At 43.6% G+C, this 27,468-nt stretch overlaps 1 protein-coding gene across 5 annotated transcripts in view; it reads left to right on the top strand.

The window, feature by feature from the left end:
• Positions 1-27,468, top strand: part of LOC126262573 (S phase cyclin A-associated protein in the endoplasmic reticulum) — a 620,393-nt gene that overhangs the window by 235,924 nt on the left and 357,001 nt on the right. For all 5 annotated transcript variants that reach the window (XM_049959285.1, XM_049959286.1, XM_049959289.1 and 2 more), the window contains one exon: positions 13,861-13,942. In XM_049959285.1, coding sequence (XP_049815242.1) covers positions 13,861-13,942 — 82 coding nt within the window. The remainder of the gene's footprint in view (positions 1-13,860; positions 13,943-27,468) is intronic.

Here is a 27,468-nt window from a genome sequence, read left to right as displayed (position 1 = left end):
TGCGTCGGTTCAAGTGTCGGCCGACTGCTGAGAATCTTGCAGCCTTTCGGGTGGCGAGGGCAAGATGTCGCCGCATTATTCGTGAGAGCAAGAAGAGGTCGTGGCAAACGTTCCTGAACACCATTAATCGTTCCACCAAAAGTTCCATTGTCTGGGAGACCATCAGGAGAATTTCTGGCAGAGGAGGGAGGTGCCCCATAGCTGCTGTAATGACTAACGGCACTCTCCACACGCATCCGCGAGACATTGCCCAGACTATGGCAGCGTATTTTGCCACAGTTACTGCAACAACCAGTCAGGATCCAGGTTTCCAGCGCCATAGAGCGGTTGCTGAGAGATGTAGTCTGAACTTCCAGTCCACCTCTCATGAAGTTTACAACTGCCAATTTTCTATGTGAGAGCTGGATTCTGCATTGTCTGGAGCTCGTGACAAATCCCCTGGTCACGACAGGATCCATTACAGTATGCTATGGCACCTCACAATGCGCAACAGAGAACTCCTCCTCGCACTTTTTAATGGCATTTGGGCGTCGGGTCACTTTCCTGACGCGTGGCGTGAGGCAGTTTTAATCCCTTTTTTATAACCTGGGGAAGACCGCACGAGCCCAAGTAGCTACCGTAGTATTGCCCTCACTAGTTGCATAGGGAAGACCTTGGAGCGGATGGTCAACCGCCGCCTTGTCTGGATGTTAGAATCCCGGCAACTCCTTAGTCGCTTTCAGTGTGGGTTCAGGAGGTTTCGTTCCACCTTCGATAACCTAGCCCTCCTGGAGGCGGCTATACAACAAGCTTTCCTACGCCGTCATCACCTTCTAGGTGTATTTTTCGACATCGAGAAGGCCTACGATACCACTTGGAGGCGTCTCATCCTGGAGCAGCTTCACGAATGGGGTTTTCGTGGTTGTCTTCCTCTTTTTATTCAGTCTTTCCTCTCGCCACGATATTTTAGATACCGAATTGGTGATGTCCTGTCTGATCGCTTTGCGCAGGAGAACGGTGTCCCTCAGGGTAGCGTTTTAAGTGTGACTCTCTTTGCCATCGCTATTAATAGCATTACGTCCGTAGTGAAAAGTCCTGTCCAGTGTTCTTTGTTTGTGGATGATTTCTCTTTGTTTTGCTCTTCTTCAAGCCTTGCAACGACAACTCGTCAGTTGCAACTTACGATTAGGCGTTTGGATGACTGGGCGCAGAAGAGTGGTTTTAAGTTTTCCACCGAGAAGTCTGTATGTGTTCTTTTTAACCGTCCTCGTTCGATTTTAACCTTTCCTGAGTTGAGGATGAGGGACACTATTCTTACTTTTAAAGACACGGTGAGATTTCTGGGGCTCATTTTTGACTCGAAGCTCACGTGGTTACCTCATCTTAAAGACCTGAAACGGCGGTCACTTAAGGCTTTAAGTATTTTAAAATGTCTTAGCCACAGTACATGGGGAGCTGACAGGACTGGTCTGCTCCAGTTTTACAGGGCGTTTGTGCGATCTCGGCTCGATTATGGGTGCACGGTGTATGGGTCTGCGAGGCCTTCTTACTTAAAGTTGTTGGACGTTGTGCACCATGAAGGGCTTCGGTTGGTCACTGGGGCATTCCGAACTAGCCCCATACCAAGCCTCTGTGCAGAGGCTGGTGAACCGCCACTTCATATGCGGCGACGGCTACTTACAGTGCGCCAGGCGTATAAAACTTTGTCCACACCATACACCCCTGCATACCATACATTTGCTCAGCCTCCTCTGGCACGATTGTTTCATAACCGGCAACGTGCGACGCAGCCCTATGGGATCCGCGCACAGGATTGCCTCGGTGCGATGTCTATGGCTGGTCTTCGTGTTTTACGTCGCGGTTGGAGCAGATCTCCACCTTGGCTCCTCCGGAGACCCAAACTTATTTTAGATTTGACTAATTTTAAGAAAGATGGCACACCAGATTTTACGTTTCAATCTCTGTTTTTTAACATTTTAGATGTGCATCACGGTTTCACTGTCGTTTATACTGATGGCTCCAAACAGGAGACTTTCCTTGGCTGTTCTGTGGTGTTCCCTGATCATGTTACCCGGATTGGCCTCCCTGCTGAATATACCGTTTTCGCAGCGGAGCTCCACGCGATCCTGAAGGCACTGGAGCAGATGAATCGTGTTCGGGGCGATCGATTTCTTCTCTGCTCCGATTCTCTTAGTGCCTTACAATCACTGCAGAACCTATACCCGACTGGGGAGATGGTCCAGCTGATACATGACCAACTGTACTTGCTCCAACAGCGGGGTAAAGAGGTATCCTTCTGCTGGGTGCCTGGTCATGTCGGCATATGGGGCAATGAACAGGCTGATCGGGCTGCCAAGGAGGCCTGCAGAGAGCAGGATGTGGTCCAGTGTCCTATCCCCTTGCAGTCAGTCATCGCTGCGCTCCACAGGAAGTGCATGGAGTTGTGGGAGGACGAATGGCTGGCGGTGACGGCCAATAAACTGCGGTCGGTAAAGTCAACCACTCGGCCGTGGCGTTCCTCCTGCCGGTTGCTCAGGCGGGAAGAGGTGGCCCTCACACGCCTTCGGATCGGGCACTGTCCTCTGACGCATAGCTATTTATTACGGCGGAAGGATCCTCCGTTTTGTGATGCTTGTGGTGTGCACATCTCTGTCCAGCACATTTTAACAGACTGCATTTTATACCGTGATGCAAGGACAGAAGCACAAGTTGATGGGGATCTGCCTTATGTTTTAGCTAACGATGAGACGTGTGTGTCTAGGGTTTTTAAGTTTTGTGATGTGTCTGGACTCTGGCCTAAACTTTTAGGCTGGAGGTTTTAGTGTATTGCAGAGTGGCTGACTCCTCCCTTTTTTCCTTGCGGTCAGCCAGCCACTTCCATCTGCTACATTGATTTAGCTCCCTCTACCATTTTCTTCCTGTGTTGTCCATGTTTTACTGCTGACGCCCTGCTTCATCCCACGCTTCGGTGTGGGTGAGCACATATTTTTCAATGATTGTTCCCCGTGTTTTATGTTCCGTTTTATGTAAATGTTCTGAGTTTTTTTTTTTTTTTTTCTTGACACCCGTCTCACTATGATACTGAACGGGCGCTGGAGACCTTGCTGTCGTGCGCCCACAAAACCCCTCTACTACTATAATGTTGTGTATAATTAAAATTATTTAGGATAACGTACAAAAAAGTACACATATTTTTAACCGTGTAGTTAAAAAACTCTATTTCCGAAAGCAGTGGCTGAATTGCAATTATTGTAGTTCAGTAGACTCAGAACATACAGTTTAATGTCCTGTAACAGTTTCATGTCAATGGCTACAGCGGTTCCTGAAATACAGGAAAGCCAAGTCACTAAATTTAACATTGTCGGGATAGGGCGTTCCAACTCCCCTTAAACGTGCAGCTACGAGGTATTTAAGTGGTCTCAAATACAGTAGTAACTCGTTCCCCGTTGGAGATGGTCGCTGCAACTCGCAAGATCTGTAATGTCATGTGCTGTGACGTACACCATGGGCCTGTATATTACGTTGGTCCCAGGTTCGGTCTTACGACGTCTCGAACCCACCTTTGAGTGGATACGCATAAACAGTTCATCTTGCTGAGCTTGTTCGAGTCTGTAACCGGTTTCTTAGTCGTTCTGGCTGCCGATGATGTCTTCAGCATTGGAACACGAAACTTTAGGTGCTGTGCCTTTGACCACAGCCGTATGCGTATAAAACAGATATCAGCGATCACGCAAATATTGGCCGTTAAAGCCTCCATTCTGTGGACGGGACATTTCTCTCTCGGTGTGACAGGAACAACGAGGAGTGACGAGACTTGGGTTCGCATAAAAGTATGGAAACAAAGTGGCTGTTAGTGAAATGACATCATTCATGATTCCCAACAAAAAAGCCAAAAAATTCTGAGCACCAAAAAGTTTATAGCTAAGGCGCACCTACTTAGGAGGGGAGATCAATTGCAGTGGCCTATTGTCAAAAGCCATCACCGACTTTACCGCGGCATTCGAAACAAATTCCATGGATTGGGCTTCTTAATGATAACGCTTCCCCGCGTTCTACTGCGTCGACGAACGATTTGCTTCGGAATTTAAGTGGGAAGTCTTTGAACATTAGTACTGTAGCCTGGAATTGGCTCTGAGTTTTTCCAAAACTGAAGAATTTTTTGGACAGAAAGCAGAATGGAAATGACAGCGAACAGAGAGAGGACGTTCGTGACTGGTTCAACAACTTGTCGGCGGGTGAGTATGCATAAGGCATGGGGAAGGTTTTGGAGCGGTGTAACAAATGTTTGAATTTGAACGACAACTAGGAAGAAAAATAGATAGCAAAATTATGTGGTGATATAAGTTTTCTTCCATAATTTCAAAACGTTTGAAGAAACAAACATTCCTTGCTTTTAGACAGCGGCGGCCGATTATCAAGTGCTAATGTGCTACAGCAAACGCTAAATATCGCACTGAAACTGTGCCATCTCTCTCTGAATGCGAGCCGTTGTCGTAACGGCGCTGTGGCATAGTGGTCTAGTGCAGTGACTGGAAATTCGTCGACTCTCGTTTGATTCCCACGGTTGCCAACACGTTTTTTTATTTAATTGTATTTCTCACAGTGTTAAACCATTAATTATAGAATTTAAATATATTTAAACTGTTCAGTTTGTGTATGTAAAATTGATATATTTGCTATTACTACCCTTAAAAGTGAAATGGCTGTAGGTTAGATGGTAAAAAAAAGCGAGTATACAAGGAAATTTAGAAGTGTTTTCTGTAGTTGATCTGCTGCAGAGGCCCTTTTCCAGTAGATTTCTGATGGAGAAAGTGACATTTAAAGAGTCAGGTAGATCTACTTCAAATGTAAATCTCACAACAGAGGACCATGGGAGAAGGCTTGTCGATTTGGCTTACATAACACTGAAAATTTCGAAATAATTGCAAAATATTTTGATCAGCTTTTTAATTGTCCAGAACCAATCCATAAGCTCAAGTACTGAAACACTCACGAAAGTCTATAGGATGCCCCCCAACTGCAAAGAAATTCAAGAAGTTATTACAACATTGTAAAGATAGCGGAGAAGACTCCAATGAAGCAGAAATTTTAAAATGATGTCTACCAAAAATTAAAAAAAAGAGCGAAAATTAACCTTGGAGAAAATCTGGAAAACGGGATAACTCCCAGAAGAGTGGAAGGTGGCCTTGATACTTACACCACGTAAGTAAGATGTTATACAGCAGAGATAATGATTCACAGATAGGCACAAAAAAAGACTGTCACATATAAAACTTTCGGCCATTAAGGCCTTCGACAATAGATGAGACACACACACACACACACACACACACACACACACACGTTATTTGTAACAGTCTTTTTGTTGTGCCTGTCTGTGATTCAGCATCTCCGCTGTATGAGTGAGTAGCAACTTTCCTTTTCATAATATTGTTACAATCGATCCTGGATTTTCCATTGTTTGAAACTTGATATTAACAACTTTAGAAGAATTTCTTTGCAACCAGTTAGTTACATGAACCACATTTTCGAAGATTATACTACACTTCGTAGAAACAACGTCGGGGAGTAATTTAGGAAAAAATCAAGGTGGATCTAGGAAGGGCATATCGTGTTTGGAACTAATATTTAATCCGAAGTCAATTACTTGCCACAGATTAATGAATTCAAAAACTTTTGTTGGTTTGAAAAGGCCATTCATTTCATTGACAGAAACTATAGATATAATAAAAGTATGCGAGTAGAAGCAGGTTAATGCCCCTTGCAAATACCTAGAAAATTTCGTCTTCAAGAAAAGGTAAAACGCTCTCTTAAGATTTACGCATGAATTATGGGGGACTTATGACTAGTAGGTCACTTAGCGGCGCAAAAGTCCAGTAGTTAAGTGCAGTTTGGCGGCTCTGGCTCGATTCCCACTGCTGACACTCTTTTCATTTCATTTTATTCCTCACAATGTTAAACTAAATTATAAAATTTAAATATGTTTAAAGAGTTTCGATTCTATAATTATGTAAAATCAAAATATACAATTTAGTTACGATTACTACCCATGTAAATAAACAGACTATAGGCCACCACGTTCTAGAAAAACTACTCCCGAACAGGCCATGAAGGCCTAACGGTACCAACCGACTGCCGTGTCATCCTCAGCCCATAGGCGTCAGTGGATGCGGATATGGAGGGGCATGTGGTCAGCACACCGCTCTCCCGGCCGTATTTCAGTATCCGAGACCGGAGCCGCTACTTCTCAATGAAGTAGCTCCTCATTTTGCCTCACATGGGCTGAGTGCATCCCGCTTGCCAACAGCTTTCAACAGTCTGGATGGTCACCCATCCAAGTGCTAGCCCAGCCCGACAGCGCACTACTTCGGCGATCTGACGGGAACCGGTGTTACCACTGCGGCAAGGCCGTTGGCTAAATTTTGCACAGCTCGCCACTACTCTTAGAATGGCCTTGGGTACGTTAATTCGCAACTTCTAAAGGCTAATTTTTCTCCATAAAACTAGATAGTGTGACAGTGGGACCTCTGACAGCTCTGAGTCCATAGTATGAGGTACATACGCAATGTGGGTAAACTACCTCTGCATACTGGTTTAAGAGACTTGACATGATTGACCGATGCCGTCGTGGCCGGACCATCCGACGTCTGTGTCACAGTTCCTAATTTATGATGCAGAATAAAGTTGGATGCAGAGAGAGTCTGTTTTCGAATGTAAACAGAAGTGCTTGCCAGTCATAATGAAGCAGCACAGACTTTCTGCGGTCCACGTAACCGGCGAGGTGATGCAGCAGCGCCGGCGCCCAGGTGGCTCCTGCGTTGCTGACCAAGAGGCGTTCCCCGCCGCACGTGCGGCTCGCATTGTTCATACATTTCCATTTGCCGGTGGCAATTTGCACCGTGTGTGCGGTCGGGCAGATGACAAAATTTCGCGGCCGCCTTGCCCTCCGCGCTTCGAGGTTGCATATTTCAGCCGAGATAATAACGGCGGGAAGCGGCGCTCCTGCGGATGAATACGGCATCGGCCGCGGAGTCTGCGCACAACATTAGCTTCCATTACTGACGCGCTGAAATGTTAATGGCCGGCTGCGACGCTGCTTTGTGTGTGTCGCTCCGTATTTTCGGCCGTGCCGCTGCGGGCCATCCGGAGTGGAGAGGACCGCCTGCCAGCGATTGGACATTGTTTATGTACGTGGCCTTCCGCTCGGGCGCGACAGTGTTTGCCTCGCAGAAGGCCAGCATCGTTATCTCCCCGCGGCTGTTGCACCATTGTTGTCAAACTTGCAGACTAGTGGCGAGCTGCCTCTTTTTTCTTGCTATGCGACCAACGAATTTTTATTCCACGAATGATCTTACGCTCGTGGTATATCGTGTCCGCGATTCGAACTCAGTTACACATGGGTGATAATGTGTAGAAGCGTAGATTCCCCGACGTCTCCGGTAGGAATTCTTTAAAGCCTGGTGCACATATTTCTGTACAAAAGTCTGCTGGGCGTAGCTTAATAGGTCGTAAGCATTCGCCTGAACCCTTCGATACCGGATATCGGCTTTGACCAACGACATATGATCTAATTTTGACACAGTCCAAGTCGCTTTCTAATTATTTTATTTGCAGGTTTCGGCTATGCCAGCTTCACAAAATTTACGGTGTACAAGAGAAAATGGATAAAATTTACAAATAAAATACAATAAAGGATGGGACAGTATGGGTCAGCCTTACAGTGGTACTTCGACGGAATGACAGGCATAAACGGAGTAGTATCAGTACTGGGCGCCATTCAGCTGACATGGACTGTGTCCAGAGTAATCACAACATTACGCCACGGATTTTTGAATTTAGTGGCTTTCGGTTCTAGACCATACAGACATCTCAAGAGTATAACGTAAATTATGACGATGCGAGCTTAAGAACAAAACAATACCCAGTCCCCGATCAGAGGAAATCTCCGACTCGGCCGGGAGTCGAACCCGGGCACCTTTGCTTAGCAGTCCGCCGAGCTGGCCTTACAGCTACTAAGGCGGACGACGTCACCGTTCAAAGTCGATGTCAGCTGATTGGTGTCTAGTAATGATACCACTACTTTGTTGCTGCGTAGGATGCCATTAAAATAACATTTTATGGCGTACCTATATCCACACATTCGTTGTTTTATTTATATGTATTTTGTGATCCATTTTATTCTTCTGTAGTCGGTCTGAAGATGCCACAGCTGAAACAAGTTACCAGAAAAAAACTAATAAAAAAGAAGACAGGCTGTGTCAAAATTACTTTCAGTTCTCAAAACGTCATGTCGTGCATTAAATACGTAATGATGTGGCCTTAACGTAATACGCCGCAAACAGAAATGTAAGAGAACATTGGCGATATTTGATTTAATATATTTTTGGACCAGGATATTACATCCCAAAAGGTTTACCAGCAGCTATGTCATCCGTTCGTGAAAGCCTTAATTCTATGATCGGAAGTTGTGTTGACAGACTGATATGTAGCGTAGACCGATGTCTAGGTTAGGTTGAAAAGTGGCATTTTGGTTGTGAGTTGTTAAAGGCAACGAATGTGGTGTTAGGAGAATAACTGTATTTCTCGTTATGGCACATGTTTTATATATATTGGATATCGGTAAGTGGTTTATGCCTGTAATTTTTTGGTGTCATGGGCCAAAGCAGACGGGTGATTATTGGCAGATTCTGTATTTCCCGTTCGTTAAACGACAGCCTCTAACTTAGAAGTGTGGTAAATTTCTGCGAAATAGTGCGAGGTTTTATTGAGCTCCACGACTGTTGTTCAAACAAATTTCGGGCTTGCAGCCGGTTGTCGTTCAATACTTCGCACGATATTTCAACTGGGCACCTGCCAGTCACCTTCAGGTGAGCCGTCGCAGACTGGCGAAAACATCCTCCGTTCCGCAGTATATAGTGTACTTAAGTATTCTGCGCATGCGTCGAAAACTTTATAGTTGAACCACACTGCCCGCCGGCAGCGCCCTCGCTGGTGGAATAGCGGAACTCAGTCGCCCTCTGCGTTACTGTTTGCCACGGCCGTCGTCGCACTCTGTCGTCTTCGATTTGAGCAAATCGTGGAGATGATGGGATTCCATGCACTGTCCAGCTGGTAGCCGCTGTCACGGTTTAACAGATTTTCCGCCAGTCGTATTTCTACGGATTCTTTAATAATGGAGTCCCAGAAAGACGGTGCTGTGGACAAAATCATTGTTTTCTCATACTCCATTGAATGTCCAGTAGAAATACAATGTTCAGCAATAGCGGACTTGCTTGGCTGCAAAAGGCGGGTGTAACGTTGATGTTCAGTGCAGCGTCCTTCACGGTGCGTGTGGTTTGACCTATGTAAGCCATACCACATTGGCACGGTATCTTGTAAATTCCGGCCTTTCGTAGTAACAGATTGTCCTTAACTGATCCCACAAGGTCCACAATCTTCGATGGTGGGCGGAAAACCACTTTTACCTGAAATTTTCCTAGGATTCTTGCTATTTTAAACGAAGTGTTTCCAACGAAAGGAAGAAATGCTAAAGATTGTTCCGGCATGTTGTCCTCTTCATTCACTTCCTTTAACTGTTAGTGCCCTGTTAATCTGCCGGATGGAATACCCATTTTCGCTGAATACTGTCTTTAGATAGGCGAGTTCTTGAGGTAAGCTATCTAGATCTGAAACAGTATGAGCTCTATGAACAAGTGTTTTAAGCAAACTCATGGTTTGCGATGGGTGATGGCAACTGGATGCTTGCAGGTACAAATCAGTATGAGTGGGTTTCCGGTAAACTGAATGCCCTAGAGAACCAGCATTCTTCCTTCGAACCAGACATCCAAGAAAGGCAAACAACCATCTTTCTCTATTTCCATGGTGAACAGGATGTTGCTATGAATGGAGTTGAGGTGATGTAGAAACTCCATTAATTTATCTTCTCCATGAGGCCACACTATGAAAGTGTCATCCACATACCGCCAAAAAACTGTTGGCTTCAGGGCAGTTGATTCAAGCTCTCTCTCTCTCTCTCTCTCTCTCTCTCTCTCTCTCTCTCTCTCTCTCTCTCTCTCTCTCTCTCTCTTCAAAATCCTCCATAAAAAGGTTGGCCACCAAAGGAGACAGGGGACTACCCATGGCGACACCGTCAGTCTGTTCAAAATATTCTTGATTAAACATAAAATAAGTTGAGGAAAGAGCGTGCCTGAACAAAGCAGTGATATAAACAGGAAACATGTTACCAATCAGTGTCAAAGAATCTGCAAGAGGAACGTTTGTAAAAAGTGAGACCACATCGAAACTTACTAGAAGGTCTACACTGCTAAGACGAAGAGCCCCCAGTCTATTGATAAAATCAGCTGAGTTTCGTATGTGATGTGAGCACTTGCGTACGAAAGGTCTCAGTAAGGAAGCGAGATGTTCAGCTAAATCATATGTAGGAGCTCCAATGTTGCTCACTATTGGACGCAGAGGAAGACCCTCTTTATGAATCTTTGGAAGGCCATACAGTCTTGGATGTACACAACCATGTGGTCTTAACCTCTTGATGGTCTCTTGCGGTAAGGAGGAGGAATTTAATAGTGCTGAAGTTTTTCGTTGCACACGTCCTGTAGGATCGTAATCAATCCTCCTATAGGTAGCGTCACTTAGCAGACCATACATCTTATCTTTATACACACCACGAGGTAACAAAACAGTTGCATTACCTTTGTCAGCTTTCAATACCACTACGTCAGGGTCCTCTCTCAGATTTCGTAATGCAGCCCTTTCTGCAGAGGTTAAATTACTGCGTTGAGTAGGAGCCTTCAACAGAGCACGGCAAGTTTCCCTTCTTATTTCGTCTGCAGCATCCAAAGGAAGACGTCGTACAGCTTCTTCAACACCACTAAAAATACTTATTAATGGCGGTGCTGTAGGTGTAGGTGCAAAATTGAGTCCCTTGCTTAATACAGCCAGCATAGCGTCGTCCAAATTCTTCTCCGTGAGATTGACAACGGAACGTCGTACCACTATCCCTTCTGGCGACGGCTTCTGTGGCAACAGTCGATCAAATTTTGATATCTGCCGACAATTAGCATCATTGTGGATCCACTCGAACTTGGCCGAAGTCACTCCATCAACCCAGTCCCATGATACAGGAGAAAGGTACCTCGCAACCTTCAGATGTAACTGGTAAAGCTCTGCTGAAATAGCATCTAACCTTCGTCTTGTATAGCAGATCCTCTCCTTGACAATAGCATGACTAGCCTTCTCAGTAATCTTCCGTGCAGTAGCGGTCTTAATGAAATGAGTCACTCTAGCAAAGTTTGGTATAATGCCATGATCCCGACATCTCAATAAAAAGGTTAATGAACTCAAAAGCTTTGCTCTTTTACCACGTAGCTTCTCGAAACTTCGGATATGTGAGGCCATCTCCTCCCCGTAAAGGCGTCTAATGTGAATTTTAAAATTTTCCCGGCGAATTGACTGTTCAAACAAATTTCGGGCTTGCAGCCGGTCGTCGTTCAATACTTCGCACGATATTTCAACTGGGCACCTGCCAGCCATCTTCAGGTGAGCCGTCGCAGACTGGCGAAAACGTCCTCCGTTCCGCAATATATAGCGTACTGTAAGTATTCTGCGCATGCGTCGAAAACTTGATAGTTGAACCACACTGCCCGCCGGCAGCGCCCTCGCTGGTGGAATAGCGGAACTCAGTCGCCCTCTGCGTTGCTGTTTGCCACGGCCGTCGTTGCACTCTGTCGTCTTCGATTTGAGCAAATCGTGGAGATGATGGGATTCCATGCACTGTCCAGCTGGTAGCCGCTGTCACGGTTTAACAGATTTTCCGCCAGTCGTATTTCTACGGATTCTTTAATAATGTAGTTCCAGAAAGACAGTCGTCAGAGGGAAGACAGATTGCGTGTGCTTCGGTCTCCCTGGTACTGCGTAAACAAGGATGCGGAACCGTAGCCGCTCATTTGGTATACGTTTCTAGTCACAGATGTCGCTGTTCAGCTTTGCCTACTTGTGACAAGGGAAACTCCTCATCGCACGCTCCTCACATTTAGTGGTGAGAAGGCCCAGTGGACAGGCTGACAAAAACAGATCAAGCATGAAAACAGGAGGAAAGTGTACTGCACTGTGAAAAAAAAAAGCAAAATAGAAACAGTGAACGGTCGAAGAACAAGAAGTACAAAATGGAGCAGTGGGGAAGAGATATGGCGTCGTGGTTATGGTGATGGATTGCCACGCAGGCGAGCCTCCCTCCCTCGTACCAATATTTATTTAATTGGTTATTCTGTCATGTGGTAAGAATACTTTACCGTCGCAAGTAAATGTGATGAATAGTGAGAGCAGGGGAGATACCATATAGACGTCTCACAGAAACAACAAATAAATGGATGTTACAACAAAGGAATTCAAGAATCAAGACCTCCAAAGTGGAACGCAACTTCAAAAACGTTAAAAACATACGTTTTGGCAGAGTACAGAGAAACTGTGTGACTGTGAAACTGTTGCGTTCATTTATTGCAGCCTATGTGGTAAGCTATTATGTTTTCATTTCCTTGGGAATGATCACCTTGACATTGATACGAACACCTATATCGGGCAAGAGGGCATATTTCACTCACTCACTAGTCGTACAAGTTAGGTGCATCGATAAGAGATTGCTATCATATGGCACACGTACTGTCACTAATGCCTTGTACGACTCACCAAACGCGTTTTCCCGTGGAGGATTCGGTTGACTTCTCGCCTTGTCAAACGTTTGCGGGTCCCATTGGAAAGCTACTTCCTGTGCAAAATCAACTGTCGTTATAGGTCTCTACCTTGCACCTCGCTGTTGAAAACGGGCGTTATACCACGACACAGACACAAATTTGAATAAAGCCAACAGCGAAAAACAAAAACAAAAAAAGGAAAGAAAAGATTAGGTAGGAGGAGGTTTGAACGCAGCTCGCCCGCATGGCACTCCAGCACCGTAACCACTTAACCCCGTCGCCATTTCTCTTCCCGACTGCTCTATATTGCAGTGTTCTTGAATAGTTCACTGTTTCTAGTCTGCTTTTTTTCACAGTCCAGTACACTTTCTTCCTGTTTTCATGCTTGTTCTGTTTTCAGTTTTGGATAGGCTTTCCACTGGCCTCTCTTACCACTAAATCCGAAGGGGGTGCGATGGAGTGGTTCCCTTGTGAGATGTATGCACCTGTGCCGCACCCTTGCACAGTGTGCAGCATTTGGCCGACCGTGTCGTACGGTATTGTTCCAACTTTCATACAAGGGCAACACTTAGTTGTTTGATAGCAGTTTTCTGACGTGGTAAGCCTCGCACATTTCGTAGAAATGCTAGGGGCGAACATCCTGCATTGATAGAACATTCTCATAAAAAGTATTAACTGCAGTCCAGATAGAAACTGTGTTTAGGAAATCTGATGATGCCTTTCGAACAGCCAACAGGAGCAATAACTACTGGATGAGTGGGTGTCATAAATCCAAAGGGATAGGTTTCAATCCTCTGTTTGTATCTAGGATTTTTTCTTCCATTATTTGAAGCTTTCGCCTCTGAAAATGACTTGTTAACTTGAAAAATTCCAAGTAGGTCCCATTTTAACTGGCTGGTAAGTCGAATGAAGGATCGGAGGATAGGAAAGGCACAACACGTCCAGTAGGACCATGCCTAGTAAAGTTATGTGGTGCTGAAATCGACGCTTGAGTTGAAGAAAGTTTAACTTTTAAGTGAGTTAAATTCGAGAGGTGCAGCTCTGATATGTTCCAGATGACCGATTGTGTTTCTTATTCAGAGATGGTTGGTAGGACTTCTTTCCGGTCCATTCGTCGTAAACAGTAAACTTTAGTCTTCAGCGATGTTATTAGCGTTGTTGATCTGACCGTTCATATGATTGTGTCTGTTTACAGGAGCTGATCCCAGACCGCGGCCGAGGTCTGGCGGTAATCAGTGCCAGTGGAAATGCGACGCTTCCTGTGGACAACTTGGCCGGTGAGTATAAAGAACCATTCTCTCAAGCACCATTTCTAAGATTAGATTAGATTCAGTTTCTTTCCATAGACCCAAAAAACGAAATGAGTCTCGTGGGTGTGGAACATGTCATAAAGTATAACATAAAAACATAAAAAACATAAAAAATTTGAATATAATAACCACTACCCTGATCATTTGTCAGGAGATTGTGAAAAGAGGAGAATACAATACAGTAAACTAGAACAGCTGATATTTACAGAATTAATACGCTGTCAGAATGAAGCGTTGTTAGGCACTATTAATAGATTTATCATACACAAAATACCTAATCTTGAGTGTAGAATCTTGAGAGTAGAAGGAGTTGCATATCAATAACTCTTTCGAACTCTGTTTGAACCGAGTTTTATCTGAAACCATGTTTTTAATGGTTGCTGGCAATTGATTGAAAATGTTTGTTCTTGAATATTGGACCCCTTTTGGACCAAGGTAAGTGATTTTAGGTCTTTATGTAGATTGTTCTTTTTCCTAGTATTGATACTATGTATTGAACTATTGATTGGAAATAGAGATATATTACTTGCAACAAATTTCATTAAGGAATAAATATAATGAGAAGCAGTGGATGGAGTACAGAGTTTCTTTAACAGGTTTCTACATGATGTTCTTGAATTTATACCACAAGTGATTCTTGTTATACACTTTGCATGCTAAAAACTTTTGCTCGGTTTCATGAGTTACCCCAGAAAATGATCCCGTATGGCGTAATAGAATGAAAGTAAGCCAAGTTTGCAAGTTTTTTTATATTTATATCTCCTACGTCTGACATCATTCTCACTGCACATTTAGACTTGTTTAGGCGCTTAAGCAATTCTGTGGTATGCCCTTCCCAACTGAATTTACTATCGAGTTGCAATCCCAGTAATTTAACACTGTCAACCTCTTCGATCTGCATGTCTTCATATGTTATACACATGCTAACACCTTCTAACCAAAAATGTACAAATACTTCCCGACTCGAGTGTTGTAGACGAAGTGACGTCAGATCTCGCAAGGCACTTTCGGACAATGACTGCAGATGGAAGTAAGTCTGGCCTGATCCCTACAGCTCGAGGACTCACCTGCTTCCAGAAAGTCCATATCCATGCACACCATTGAGAGTTACACAACGGTTGGAAGTGACAACTTGTTGTTCAAAGTTCGTGGAGGTTTGTGGATTACCTTTTGTGTTAATTAAGAGCAAGAAATGCTTCGTACCTGTACAGATAGAGCAAATTCTTATTCTTATATTAGTGGAGAGTTAGCTCTGAAACTGCAAAAACGGAAACTTAATCCTCACGTAAAAAATGCAACGAACTGTGTATTTCGCCTGTAATGTTGGCGTCAGGACAGGTATTGGGCCACCCATGATGTGGTGTGTTACACATCTGACAGGGTGGTCAAAATCATCAAATTACGTGTCCATTGCCATTATCATGACTTAGAAGAACAAACTGGCCACACAATGGACTTACCTCTGTCTGACAAATCATATGGAATCAAAATCGAGAAACAAGGAAATCTGTGCAATATCTCAATTTACTATCTGCTGTAAGACCATACGTCACAGTGAAAAATTGCCAATACCATTCTGTACTGAGAATGTGTCAGTGAGTGAAGACAGATATAGTGATGAACACGCAGAAGACAGCAAAGGAGATATGCATGCCGACCCTACATTTCAAAGCGACTGTGAAACAAATGATCCACATTTTCTTTATCGAGGGATCTTAACGGTCTTGTTCGTAATTTAAATGTAAATGGGTGACACTTTATCATAGATCCAGCAAAGTTACTCTGAATTCAGTACGTCTTCACCGTGGGAAACATTTCCTTCTGTTCTAACTGCTCATGCAGTTTATCTGCAGGAGTCATTAGACACCTTTAAACCGCTACTCTCATTTAGTCACTGTGAGAAACAGGGCTGGTTTAAAGCCCAAGCGACACAAGCAGCCGTTTGGTGTCCAAATACGAAATTCATAGAGGCCCCATGTGAAAAAATTATGTTCGCGATGTATCGTAAATACTGGTGGAAGCGAAAAAATTCCAATAAACATGTATCCGCAAATGAGCCGTTTGCTAGATAATAGGAATGTGTATTAAATATTGGCCTTATTAGTACAGATGTGTTCGAAATGTCAACTTTTCGATAGAGCCTCTGTCTGTTTAGGCGTAAACTTCACTCAAAGCTTGGCATAACAAGAAATACAAAACTATTTCCGCAGTTTACATTTTATAATGTACGTACTGTCGTACCTGTTGAAGGTGGTGTTCGACATGTCGTCCTCATATTTGTAGGCAATGTTGCGCTCGTATCTGTAGTGAGTACGAATTCATTCAAACACCACCGGGTCCTCTCGTAGATATTGACAATATTGTACTCCTCGCGAGGAGTAGGCTGTGTGTCAGCATCGATTTTCACCTCTACCTTTTCTCTTCACCACCACCACCACCGCCGCCGCCGCCGCCGCCGCCGCCGCCGCCGCCGCCGTCGTCGTCGTCCAACGCAAACATGATGTTCCACTACAGACCCATGCATTATACTCACGATAAAACCTTCACATCCAACAGGCAGCTGAACCTGTCCCGCGGGATATACCAGCCAACAATGCCATATGACAAATACATATAGGCTACCTTATACTTCAAACTTGCCAGTTTTCTCTAATGTAATCTGCCCTGTATATATAATTACAATATTTTCATTATTTTTTCACTAGAAGCACCTGATCTTTAGGATCTCATCAAATCAGAATCGTTGCTGCCCCCATTGTATAGTTTACCAAAAAGCCACAAATTTGGCATTCCATTAACACTTACTGAGTTACGGGATAGCCAAACACTTGTCCACTCTCCTACAGACATTTGTAAGAAAAACTGACACTTCCATTAAAGTTTATAGTCATTTTATCGAAAAATTAAAAAGCTTCAGGTTGAGTCCAAGTGATGTTATGGTCAGATTTGATGTTGTATCACTGCTTGCAGTGGTTCATCTTGGTGTGTACTATTGAAAAGTATTTTCACAAGGGGTATGGAGGATCTGTTTAAACATTATCTCACGCCAAATTACTTTCAATGGGACAACTAATTCTATGATCAGGCTAATGGCATGGCTATGGGGAACCCTCTCATCGCAGTTGTAGCAAATTTTTGTATGAAAAAATGTGAAGTAGTAGACATTCAGATAGTGAAGATGGAACCTTCATGTTGGTTTCGGCGCGTTGATGATACTCCTGTTACATGTTCTCACTGAGAAAAAGAATTTTCAGAACTTTTAAATTTTATGAATGATTCTAATTCTAAAATAAAGTTCACTAAGAGAAAAGAAAAAAGGACAAATTTCATGTGTATCTTGAAGTTCTCCTGGCGTATTGATTGGTCCATCATATTTCGGGCTTGCAGCCGGATCACGTTGACATCTTGGCACGATATTTCGGCTAACAAACATGCAGCCATCTTCAGGTGAGTACGAGACTGAAGATTACTTTTTTTTTTTTCTTTATTGAATTTCAATTCCCCCCGAAGGGGGCGGGCTGGCAGCAGCTTAGTATGCCGCTCTTCAGCCGACAGATTTTGTGACAAAGATCAAGAGAACAAATAATAACAAAACAGGCGATAAAATCGGAGACTTAGAGAGTAACAAGGCGAAAAGAAATCGTGGAACTTAAAACAACAACAGAGGGATGATGATGCTAATAAAAATACATACGAAGCAGACAGGGAAAACAATAGACAATTAAAAAACACGGCGACAGTCTGGATTCTGTTCGCAAAAGACATAAAATTCACACCTAGCGACAGCATGGTTTCTGTTCGCAACACGAGAAAGACAAACAACACTGAATAGTCACTGGAACACTGCACTAAAAAGTTGGCAAATGTGACACCACAGTCGAGAGCAGGTGGGGGGAAACTGGACAGAAGATGGGAAAACAAAAGAAAGGGGGGAAAGGAGAGTAAAAGCGAAGGGGGGGAACCGGGAAAGGAGCTGATGGAGGATGAGGACCCAGAAGAGGGGTGGGGGGCAGACGCGACAGGGAGTGGGGTAGGCAGAGGAGGGGAATACAAAAGGACTGGGGGGGGGAGAAGGGAGGTAGGGAGAGGTTTAGTGGGGAGAAAACAGGACGGAAGGGGGGGGGGAAGAGGGAGCCCAGGGAAAGGACAGAGGAAAGGAGGGGGAGTGAGGATCAGAGTTGATAGGAAGGATAAATGGAGGGAGAGAGGGCATCATCCGGGAGGGGGAGTTGACGGAAGCCACCTTGGGAAAGGAGATGGAGGGTGTAGAGATGGAGGGTAGGGGGGACACAACGGTGAAGACGTGGCAGCGGGCGGGGATGGGAGAGGAGAGGAGCAACCAGGGGGTGAGGGGGTTCAAGACGGCGGGAGGTGTAGAGGATGCGGATATGTTCGAGGAATAGGAGCAGATGGGGGAAAGAAATGAGATCATAGAGGATCCGCGTGGGGGACGGGAGGCGGATACGGAAGGCGAGGCGGAGTGCATGACGCTCAAGGATCTGGAGGGAATTATAGAATTTGGTGGGAGCAGATATCCAGGCGGGACTGGCATAACAGAGGATGGGACGGATTATGGATTTGTAGGTGTGGAGGATGGTAGAGGGGTGCAAACCCCATGTCTGGCCAGAGAGGAGTTTGAGGAGTCGGAGGCGGTTGCGGGCTTTGGATTGGATGGAGCGGAGATGAGGTATCCAGGTGAGGTGACGGTCAATGGTGAGGCCAAGGTAGGTGAGGGTGGGGGTGAGGCGGACAGGACGTGCGCAGACAGTAAGGGAGAAATCCAGGAGCCGGAAGGAGCGAGTGGTACGACCTACGATGATTGCCTGGGTCTTGGAAGGATTGAGTTTCAGGAGCCATTGGTTACACCATGCAGCAAAAAGGTCAAGGTGATTCTGGAGAAGGCGTTTGGACCGTTGGAGGGTAGGAGCGAGGGCGAGGAATGCGGTGTCATCAGCATATTGCAAGAGGTGTACTGGAGGGGGGGGGGTTGGGGCATATCTGCCGTGTACAGGAGGTAGAGGAGAGGGGAGAGGACAGAGCCCTGGGGCACACCGGCAGAGGGGTAGAAGGTGTGGGAATTGGCATGATGGATGGTAACATAGGAGGGGCGGTGGGAGAGGAAGGAGGCCACCAGACGGACGTAGTTGATAGGAAGGGCGTAGGTTTGGAGTTTAAACAGGAGACCGGGATGCCAGACACGGTCGTAGGCCTTTTCGAGGTCAAGTGAGACAAAAATGGCGGAGCGACGGGAGTTAAGCTGGAGGGAGAGGAGATGAGTGAGGCGGAGGAGTTGGTCATCAGCAGAGAAGGAAGGTCGAAAGCCACATTGGGTGTTTGGGAGGAGGTGGTTTTGGTGGAGGTGGAGATGGATGCGCCGGGAAAGGATGGATTCCAAGAGCTTGCTGAACACCGATGTGAGACAGATAGGATGATAGGAGGAGGCATCAGATGGAGGCTTATTGGGTTTGGAGAACATCAGGATACGGGAGGTTTTCCACAGGTCGGGATAGAAGCCAGTGGCAAGGATGACATTGTAGAGGGTGGCAAGGAGGGGAAGATTACTGGTGCGCTTCGTTCTATATATACCGAAAATTGGCGCGGTGGCGCCTGCGCAGTGGAGAAGGCCATGCGCGGCCCGCTTCTGCTGCAGAGCGCGCCAAATTAGATAGGGGGCGCGGTATTAGCCTTCTCCACTGCGCAGGCGCTACCGCTCCAATTTTCGGTATATATAGAACGACGCGCACCAGTAATCTTCAGTCTCGTACTCACCTGAAGATGGCTGCATGTTCGTTAGCCGAAATATCGTGCCAAGATGTCAACGTGATCCGGCTGCAAGTCCGAAATATGATGGACCGACAAATTTCATTTTTGGATGTACAGGTACTTAGAAAATACGAGGGAACTTCAGGGCACAAAGTCTACATTATGCCACTCACCGAAATTCCAATCACCATCACAAGCAGAAAAGAGGACTGATCAAACCATTGATGGACTCGGCAGAAAGGATCTGTGAACCACAGTACTTGATGGACGAGCTTAATCACCTAAGAACTGCCATCAGGAAAAACGGCTGCCCTGACAAAGAGATAAATACGACGCTACACCCTAAAAAGTCTGGAGCTTCTAATCAGAAAGAACCAATTACAATGAAAGTTTTCCTTCCATTTGTAAAAACTTCAAAAGATCGCTTCGCAGGAGTACTCAGAAGACACTTTATTAACACAGTGTTTAAATCAACAAGAAAGGTGCGCCATGTTTGAACACTGCAAAGGTCTTACGTTCACCGCTTGTTGCAGCAGGAATGTGTAAAATCCCTTTGCAGATGCAGTCAGGTGTACGTAGGAACTTCAAATAGATGCATTAACGCCCACGTTAAGGAACACAAGAGCAGTTGTCGTCTGAGTAACACGGATAAATCGCAGTCGCAAATAGTTTCTACGACGCTATGATTTTGCCGTAATCCAGTCATTACTATATTTGGGTGACAGAGAGACCATAGAAATTCGAAACCACGGAACCTCTTTAACAGAAAAGGACTGAAATTAGAAAGGTGTGGGCCTACTGCTAAATGAAACTAACTGCACCAACTCTTTCCCACAACAAGCCCCATAACGTACATAGGGGCGACTCCGCGATCTAAGCAGCAGTCTGATTACGTCACAAACGGACCGTAGCGTAGATAAGTATAAACATCTCAGCTTACTGAGCTTGTTTGACTGTAACTTCTTTTTGAGTCGTTATAGCCTCTGAAGATGTTTCCAGCATTGGAAGATGAAACTTTAGGCAGAGAAATGTGGCCTGAACCAGGGCCTGATACAAATTAAAAAATCACCAACATCGCAGTAGAACATAGTGAACTTCCAGACAGTTGTATGCAATGGAGCTGGGATCCCAGAATTGCAACCCACCTTTTCTTCAGTGTCATCTCGTCAACATTCTTGTTTTAGTTTTCTTACTTTATGAAAAGACCACTCTGCACATTCCATACTCTCGAGAAAGTACTATATTACTTCATATACAATTTTCCTAATAACAAATATCCATTGTGGAAAATATTTAGTTTCCATTTTTAAGGGAAACGATGCTAATTGTTTCAGTTTCTCACAAAACTTTACTTGAAAATAATTAGACGACATTGGAGTTAACAATAGAAGCATAAGGTTTCAGACGTAACAAGTCAGTGCAGACTTTGTGTCGTTGACAGTAGTTCTTTTAAGGTACATAATCCGAGGTACCGCAGCAAATATATATGGCAGGTATTGATGACAGATGGAAAAGCTGCAAGTTTATTTGGGGGTGCCGACATTCTCTCCTCCTCATCCTCCTCCTCTTCTTCCTCCACTCTACACCCTTCCATCAGATATCTAATTTTTTCATCAAACAAGAACATTATACACTTATCAAAGGTCTCTGAAAGGTGTGCAGTCCTCATTCGAAACATTAGTCAGCTTCAAATGGCTTATGCCAGTCCATAGGTTCAGCTAAGTATAAATAAATAATGCTGACACTGAAACACTATCGAGTGCCATCGACAGTGTTTGATAGACGAACATATCTGTTCCTCGGAAGGCGTTTTCAACATTTTGGCAACCAAGCAGAGAGTATTTAGGATCTAAAGTGACTGTCAGTACCTCGTACCATTAAAAATCTTTCGGACTATCAATAAGAGACCAGTTATTACTTGCACAAATCAATTAAATTTCTGTTTGCCGTGTTACAGCTTTACGAGGCTGGTCTTGGCGAGCAAATGCATTATGTAAGAATTATTGTCGAGCTGAGTAGTGTAGTCATAGGGGAATATTTCGATTAATCTTCTAGTACAATGTCTTTGCATACAACACGTATTTAACTGTTTATAGTCTTTCAGATACCAGGTTTTGAGGATGAAATTTGGGTTCACTTAGCAAGTATGGTAGCCAAATAGCAACTTTTTAAAATTTATTTAATCGTATCAGATTAGAAAGAACACGCCCTTTATACATCGGACGGGGTTTTTATACGTACAAGACTTTTTGAGTTACCATAAAGTAAAATAAATATATATTATTTTCACTTATAATAACGATAGTGATAATAGACAACGTTTTAAATAAGATTACGTAAGGTGCACCAAATCATTATTTCAGAAGGTGGAAACAGTTGTAGTAATGCCACTGTCAGTGCAATATGCAATTTGCTGTGACTTTGTATTGTTGTAGAATTTTGGAACATGTTTTCCGCTAGGATATTATGAGATTCCTGGAGAACGAAAATGTCCTGTAGGAATCATAATGCATTCCAAAAACAACGATCGTATGAAACACAGCTTGCTTTGTTCGTCCACGAGAACCAGAAAGCAGTAAATAGCGGCGACTACATGGTTGAAATGGCTCTGAGCACTTTGGGACTTAACTTCTGAGGTCATCAGTCCCCTAGAACTTAGCACTACTTAAACCTAACTAACCTAAGGACATCACACACATCCATGCCCGAGGCAGGATTCGAACCTGCGACCGTAGCGGTCGCGCGGTTCCAGACTATAGCGCCTAGAACCGCTCGGCCACCCCAGCCGGCAGCGGCGACTAGGAGGATGTCGTATTCATTTCTTCTGGAAGGCGTTCGACGCAGTTTCGCATTCCCGTGTAATGGACAACATATGAGTGTATGAAATAGCAGACCAGCCGTGTGACTGGAGTGAAGTGTTCGTAGCAAACAGAAAATAATAAAACATGTCATTCTCAACGGAGATAAATCTTCAGAAGTAAAAGTAACTTCAGGCGTACAGGTACTCCAAGGGAATGTTATAGGACCATTACTGTTTACAATAAATACATAACTGATGTAGTACATAATATGGACGTTCAGTATGGCTTATCATTGGTGATGCTGTCTTATACAGCAGCGGTGTCCAAGCCGCGGCTCTCGGGCCACTTGCGGCCCAAAGCAAGTATCATTGCAGCCTAAGAAGTGAGCATCTATTACAATATTGGTTAAAAAATCCATTTATGTAAAGTAATAATAAATTGAATACTTTCACTCTGAAAATCCAGCCACACGATGCTATTCTGTCATTGGTCATATCATGCTATTCTTTCACTGGTCGTAACCCCCCCTCCCCCCCCCCCTCTCTCTCTCTCTCTCTCTGCGCTTATTTTTAGTGTTACGTGTATTACGTGTGGCCCAAATATATTCGTATTCTTCCCATGTTGCCTGGGTACGCTGAAAGTTTGGGCACCCCTGGTATACAGAAAGCCTCAACGCTAGAAAATTTTTGCGAACTGCAGGAAGATCTGAGAAGTAAATTAAATGTGGAGGCGGGGGGGGGGGGAGGATAAAAGAAAAGAAAAGAAAAGGGAAGAGATTACTGATATCATCTATATCGGGCTATTACGCGGAATCAGCAGCGACGAGGTCAGATGTGTACCGAACCGGGATTCGAACCCGCCCGATCTCCTGCAACCCAGGCAGGTGCGTTAACTACTGCGCCACCCGGTACGTAGTGTTCATTGCAACTGCCCGGACTATCTCGGCATGTCTCACGGTCGACATCGAGCGCCTCCTAACCGCATTCCCTGTACATTTCCTCCATGTTCGCGGCTCTGAAATTCCCACAGAGGGACCCATTGCCCATCTAGGCGAATCATTGATATGAGTGTGGTAGTGTGATAGAGTAGGACAGAAAGGACTTTGCTTTGCAAGGGACGAATACAGTCAACCAATATATTGCTTCCTCCTACGCATATCGCGCGAGAAGACCACGAACGTAAAATTAAGAGAGATTCTAACTTACACAGAGGTCCACCCGTGAACCATTCGCAACTCTGACAGTAAAGGGGGGGGGGGGGAGGTAGTATACGAAGTACTCTCCGCCACGCACCGCTGTGTCATCTGCGGAGTAAGAGACTAAGAACTAATAGTAATAACGATACAACAGCCACAACAACAAATACTACTATTATTATTATTATTATTATTATTATTATTATTATTAATATTTCTTTCCTTTCTCAGACGTTATGTCTGGTTAGAAATGGAAAGTGATGCGGACCTTGATCAAGCGTGACTAACTTTTAACTGTATGGAATATGTTACATTGCATTTAGGAACTTTCGGGTAATTGAACATGTATCAATAATTACAGATTTCTGTAGTTGTATATATACGTTTGGATGTAGCTGTATTGCGTTGATGTACTGGTGGATATTGTGGGGTATGACTCCTGTAGTGGATAGTACAATTGGTATAATGTTAACTTTATCCTGATGCCACATGTCCTTGACTTCCTCAGCCAGTTGGATGTATTTTTCAATTTTTTCTCCTGTTTTCTTCTGTATATTTGTAGTATTGGGTATGGATATTTCGATTAGTTGTGTTAATTTCTTCTTTTTATTGGTGAGTATGATATCAGGTTTGTTATGTGGTGTTGTTTTATCAGTTTTAATGGTTCTGTTCCAGTATAACTTGTATTCATCATTCTCCAGTACATTTTGTGGTGCATACTTGTATGTGGGAACATGTTGTTTTATTAGTTTATGTTCTATGGCAAGTTGTTGATGTATTATTTTTGCTACATTGTCATGTCTTCTGGTGTATTCTGTATTTGCTAGTATTGTACATCTGCTTGTGATGTGATCTACTGTTTCTATTTGTTGTTTGCAAAGTCTGCATTTATCTGTTGTGGTATTGGGATCTTTAATAATATGCTTGCTGTAATACCTGGTGTTTATTGTTTGATCCTGTATTGCAATCATGAATCCTTCTGTCTCACTGTATATATTGCCTTTTCTTAGCCATGTGTTGGATGCATCTTGATTGATGTGTGGCTGTGTTAGATGATACGGGTGCTTGCCATGTAGTGTTTTCTTTTTCCAATTTGCTTTCTTCGTATCTGTTGATGTTATGTGATCTAAAGGGCTGTAGAAGTGGTTATGAAATTGTAATGGTGTAGCCGATGTATTTATATGAGTGATTGCTTTGTGTATTTTGCTAGTTTCTGCTCGTTGTATAAAGAATTTTCTTAAATTGTCTACCTGTCCATAATGTAGGTTTTTTATGTCGATAAATCCCCTTCCTCCTTCCTCGCTGCTTAATGTGAATCTTTCTGTTGCTGAATGTATGTGATGTATTCTGTATTTGTGGCATTGTGATCGTGTAAGTGTATTGAGTGGTTCTAGGTCTGTGTTACTCCATTTCACTACTCCAAATGAGTAGGTCAATATTGGTATAGCATAAGTATTCATAGCTTTTGTCTTGTTTCTTGCTGTCAATTCGGTTTTCAGTATTTTTGTTAGTCTTTGTCTATATTTTTCTTTTAGTTCTTCTTTAATATTTGTATTATCTATTCCTATTTTTTGTCTGTATCCTAGATATTTATAGGCATCTGTTTTTTCCATTGCTTGTAGGCAGTCGCTGTGGTTATCCAGTATGTAATCTTCTTGTTGAGTGTGTTTTCCCTTGACTATGCTATTTTTCTTACATTTGTCTGTTCCAAAAGCCATATTTATATCATTGCTGAATACTTCTGTTATCTTTAGTAATTGGTTGAGTTGTTGATTTGTTGCTGCCAGTAGTTTTAGGTCATCCATGTATAGCAAATGTGTGATTTTGTGTGAGTATGTTCCAGTAATATTGTATCCATAATTTGTATTATTTAGCATGTTGGATAGTGGGTTCAGAGCAAGGCAGAACCAGAAAGGACTTAATGAGTCTCCTTGGTATATACCACGCTTAATCTGTATTGGCTGTGATGTGATATTATTTGAATTTGTTTGGATATTAAGTGTGGTTTTCCAATTTTTCATTACTATGTTTAGGAACTGTTTATTATTATTATTGCTGTTGTTGTGGTCGTCAGCCCTGAGACTGGTTTGATGCACCTCTCCATGCTACTCTATCCTGTGCAAGCTTCTTCATCTCCCAGTACCTACTGCAACGTACATCCTTCTGAATCTGCTTAGTGTATTCATCTCTTGGTCTCCCTCTACGATTTTTACCCTCCAAGCTGCCCTCCAATGCTAAACTGGTGATCCCTTGATGCCTCAGAACATGTCCTACCAACCGATCCCTTCTTCTAGTTAAGTTGTGCCACAAACTCCTCCCCAATTCTATTCAATACCTCCTCATTAGTTATGTGATCTACCCATCTAATGTTCAGCATTCTTCTGTAGCACCACATTTCGAAAGCTTCTATTCTCTTCTGGTCCAAACTATTTATCGTCCATGTTTCACTTCCATACATGGCTACGCTCCATACAAATACTTTCAGAAACGACTTCCTGACACTTAAATCTATAATCGAGTTAACAAATTTCTCTTGCTTTCCTTGCCATTGCCAGTCTACATTTTACATCCTCTCTACTTTGACCATCATCAGCTATTTTGCTTCCCAAATAGCAAAACTCCTTTACTACTTTAAGTGTCTCATTTCGTAATCTAATTCCCTCAGCATCACCTGACTTCATTCGACTACATTCCATTATCCTCGTTTTGCTTTTGTTGATGTTCATCTTATACACTCCTTTCAAGACACTGTCCATTCCGTTCAACTGCTCTTCCAATTCCTTTGCTGTCTCTGGCAGAATTACAATGTCATCAGCAAACCTCAAGTTTTCATTTCTTCTCCCTGGATTTTAATACCTACTCCAAATTTTTCTTTTGTTTCCTTTACTGCTTGCTCAGTATACAGATTGAATAGCATCGGGGATAGGCTACAACCCTATCACACTTTCTTCCCAACCACTGCTTCCCTTTCATGGTCCTCAACTCTTATAACTGCCATCTGGTTTCTGTACAAATTGTAAATAGCCCTTCGCTCCCTGTATTTTACCCCTGCCACCTTCAGAATTTGAAAGAGAGTATTCCAGTCAACATTGTCAAAAGCTTTCTCTAAGTCTACAAATGCTATAAACATAGGTTTGCCTTTTCTTAATCTATCTTCTAAGATAAGTCGTAGGGTCAGTATTGCCTCACATGTTCCAATATTTCTACGGAATCCAAACTGATCTTCCCCGAGGTCGGCTTCTACCAGTTTTTCCATTCGTCTGTAAAGAATTCGCGTTAGTATTTTGCAGCTGCGACTTATTAAGCTGATATTTCGGTAATTTTCACATCTGTCAACACCTGCTTTCTTTGGGATTGGAATTATTATGTTCTTCTTGAAGTCTGAGGGTATTTCGCCTGTCTCGTACATGTTGCTCACCAGGTAGTAGAGTTTTGTCAGGACTGGCTCTTTCAAGTCTTAGTTCTGATGGAATGTTGTCTACTCCCGGGGACTTTTTTCGACTTAGGTCTTTCAATGCTCTGTCAAACTCTTCACGCAGTATCATATCTCCCATTTCATCTTCATCTACATCCTCTTCCATTTCCTTAATATTGTCCTCAAGTACATCGCCGTTGTATGGACCCTCTATATACTCCTTCCACCTTTCTGCTTTCCCTTCTTTGCTTTATTTACAGTATTTGCTAATGTAAACGTAAGTACAGTAGTGAGCTATTATGGCCTTGTGAGTTACTAG

This window comes from Schistocerca nitens, chromosome 6, assembly GCF_023898315.1.
Source record: "Schistocerca nitens isolate TAMUIC-IGC-003100 chromosome 6, iqSchNite1.1, whole genome shotgun sequence".
Lineage (NCBI taxonomy): Eukaryota > Metazoa > Arthropoda > Insecta > Orthoptera > Acrididae > Schistocerca > Schistocerca nitens.
This window is presented reverse-complemented; position numbering and strand designations above follow the sequence as displayed.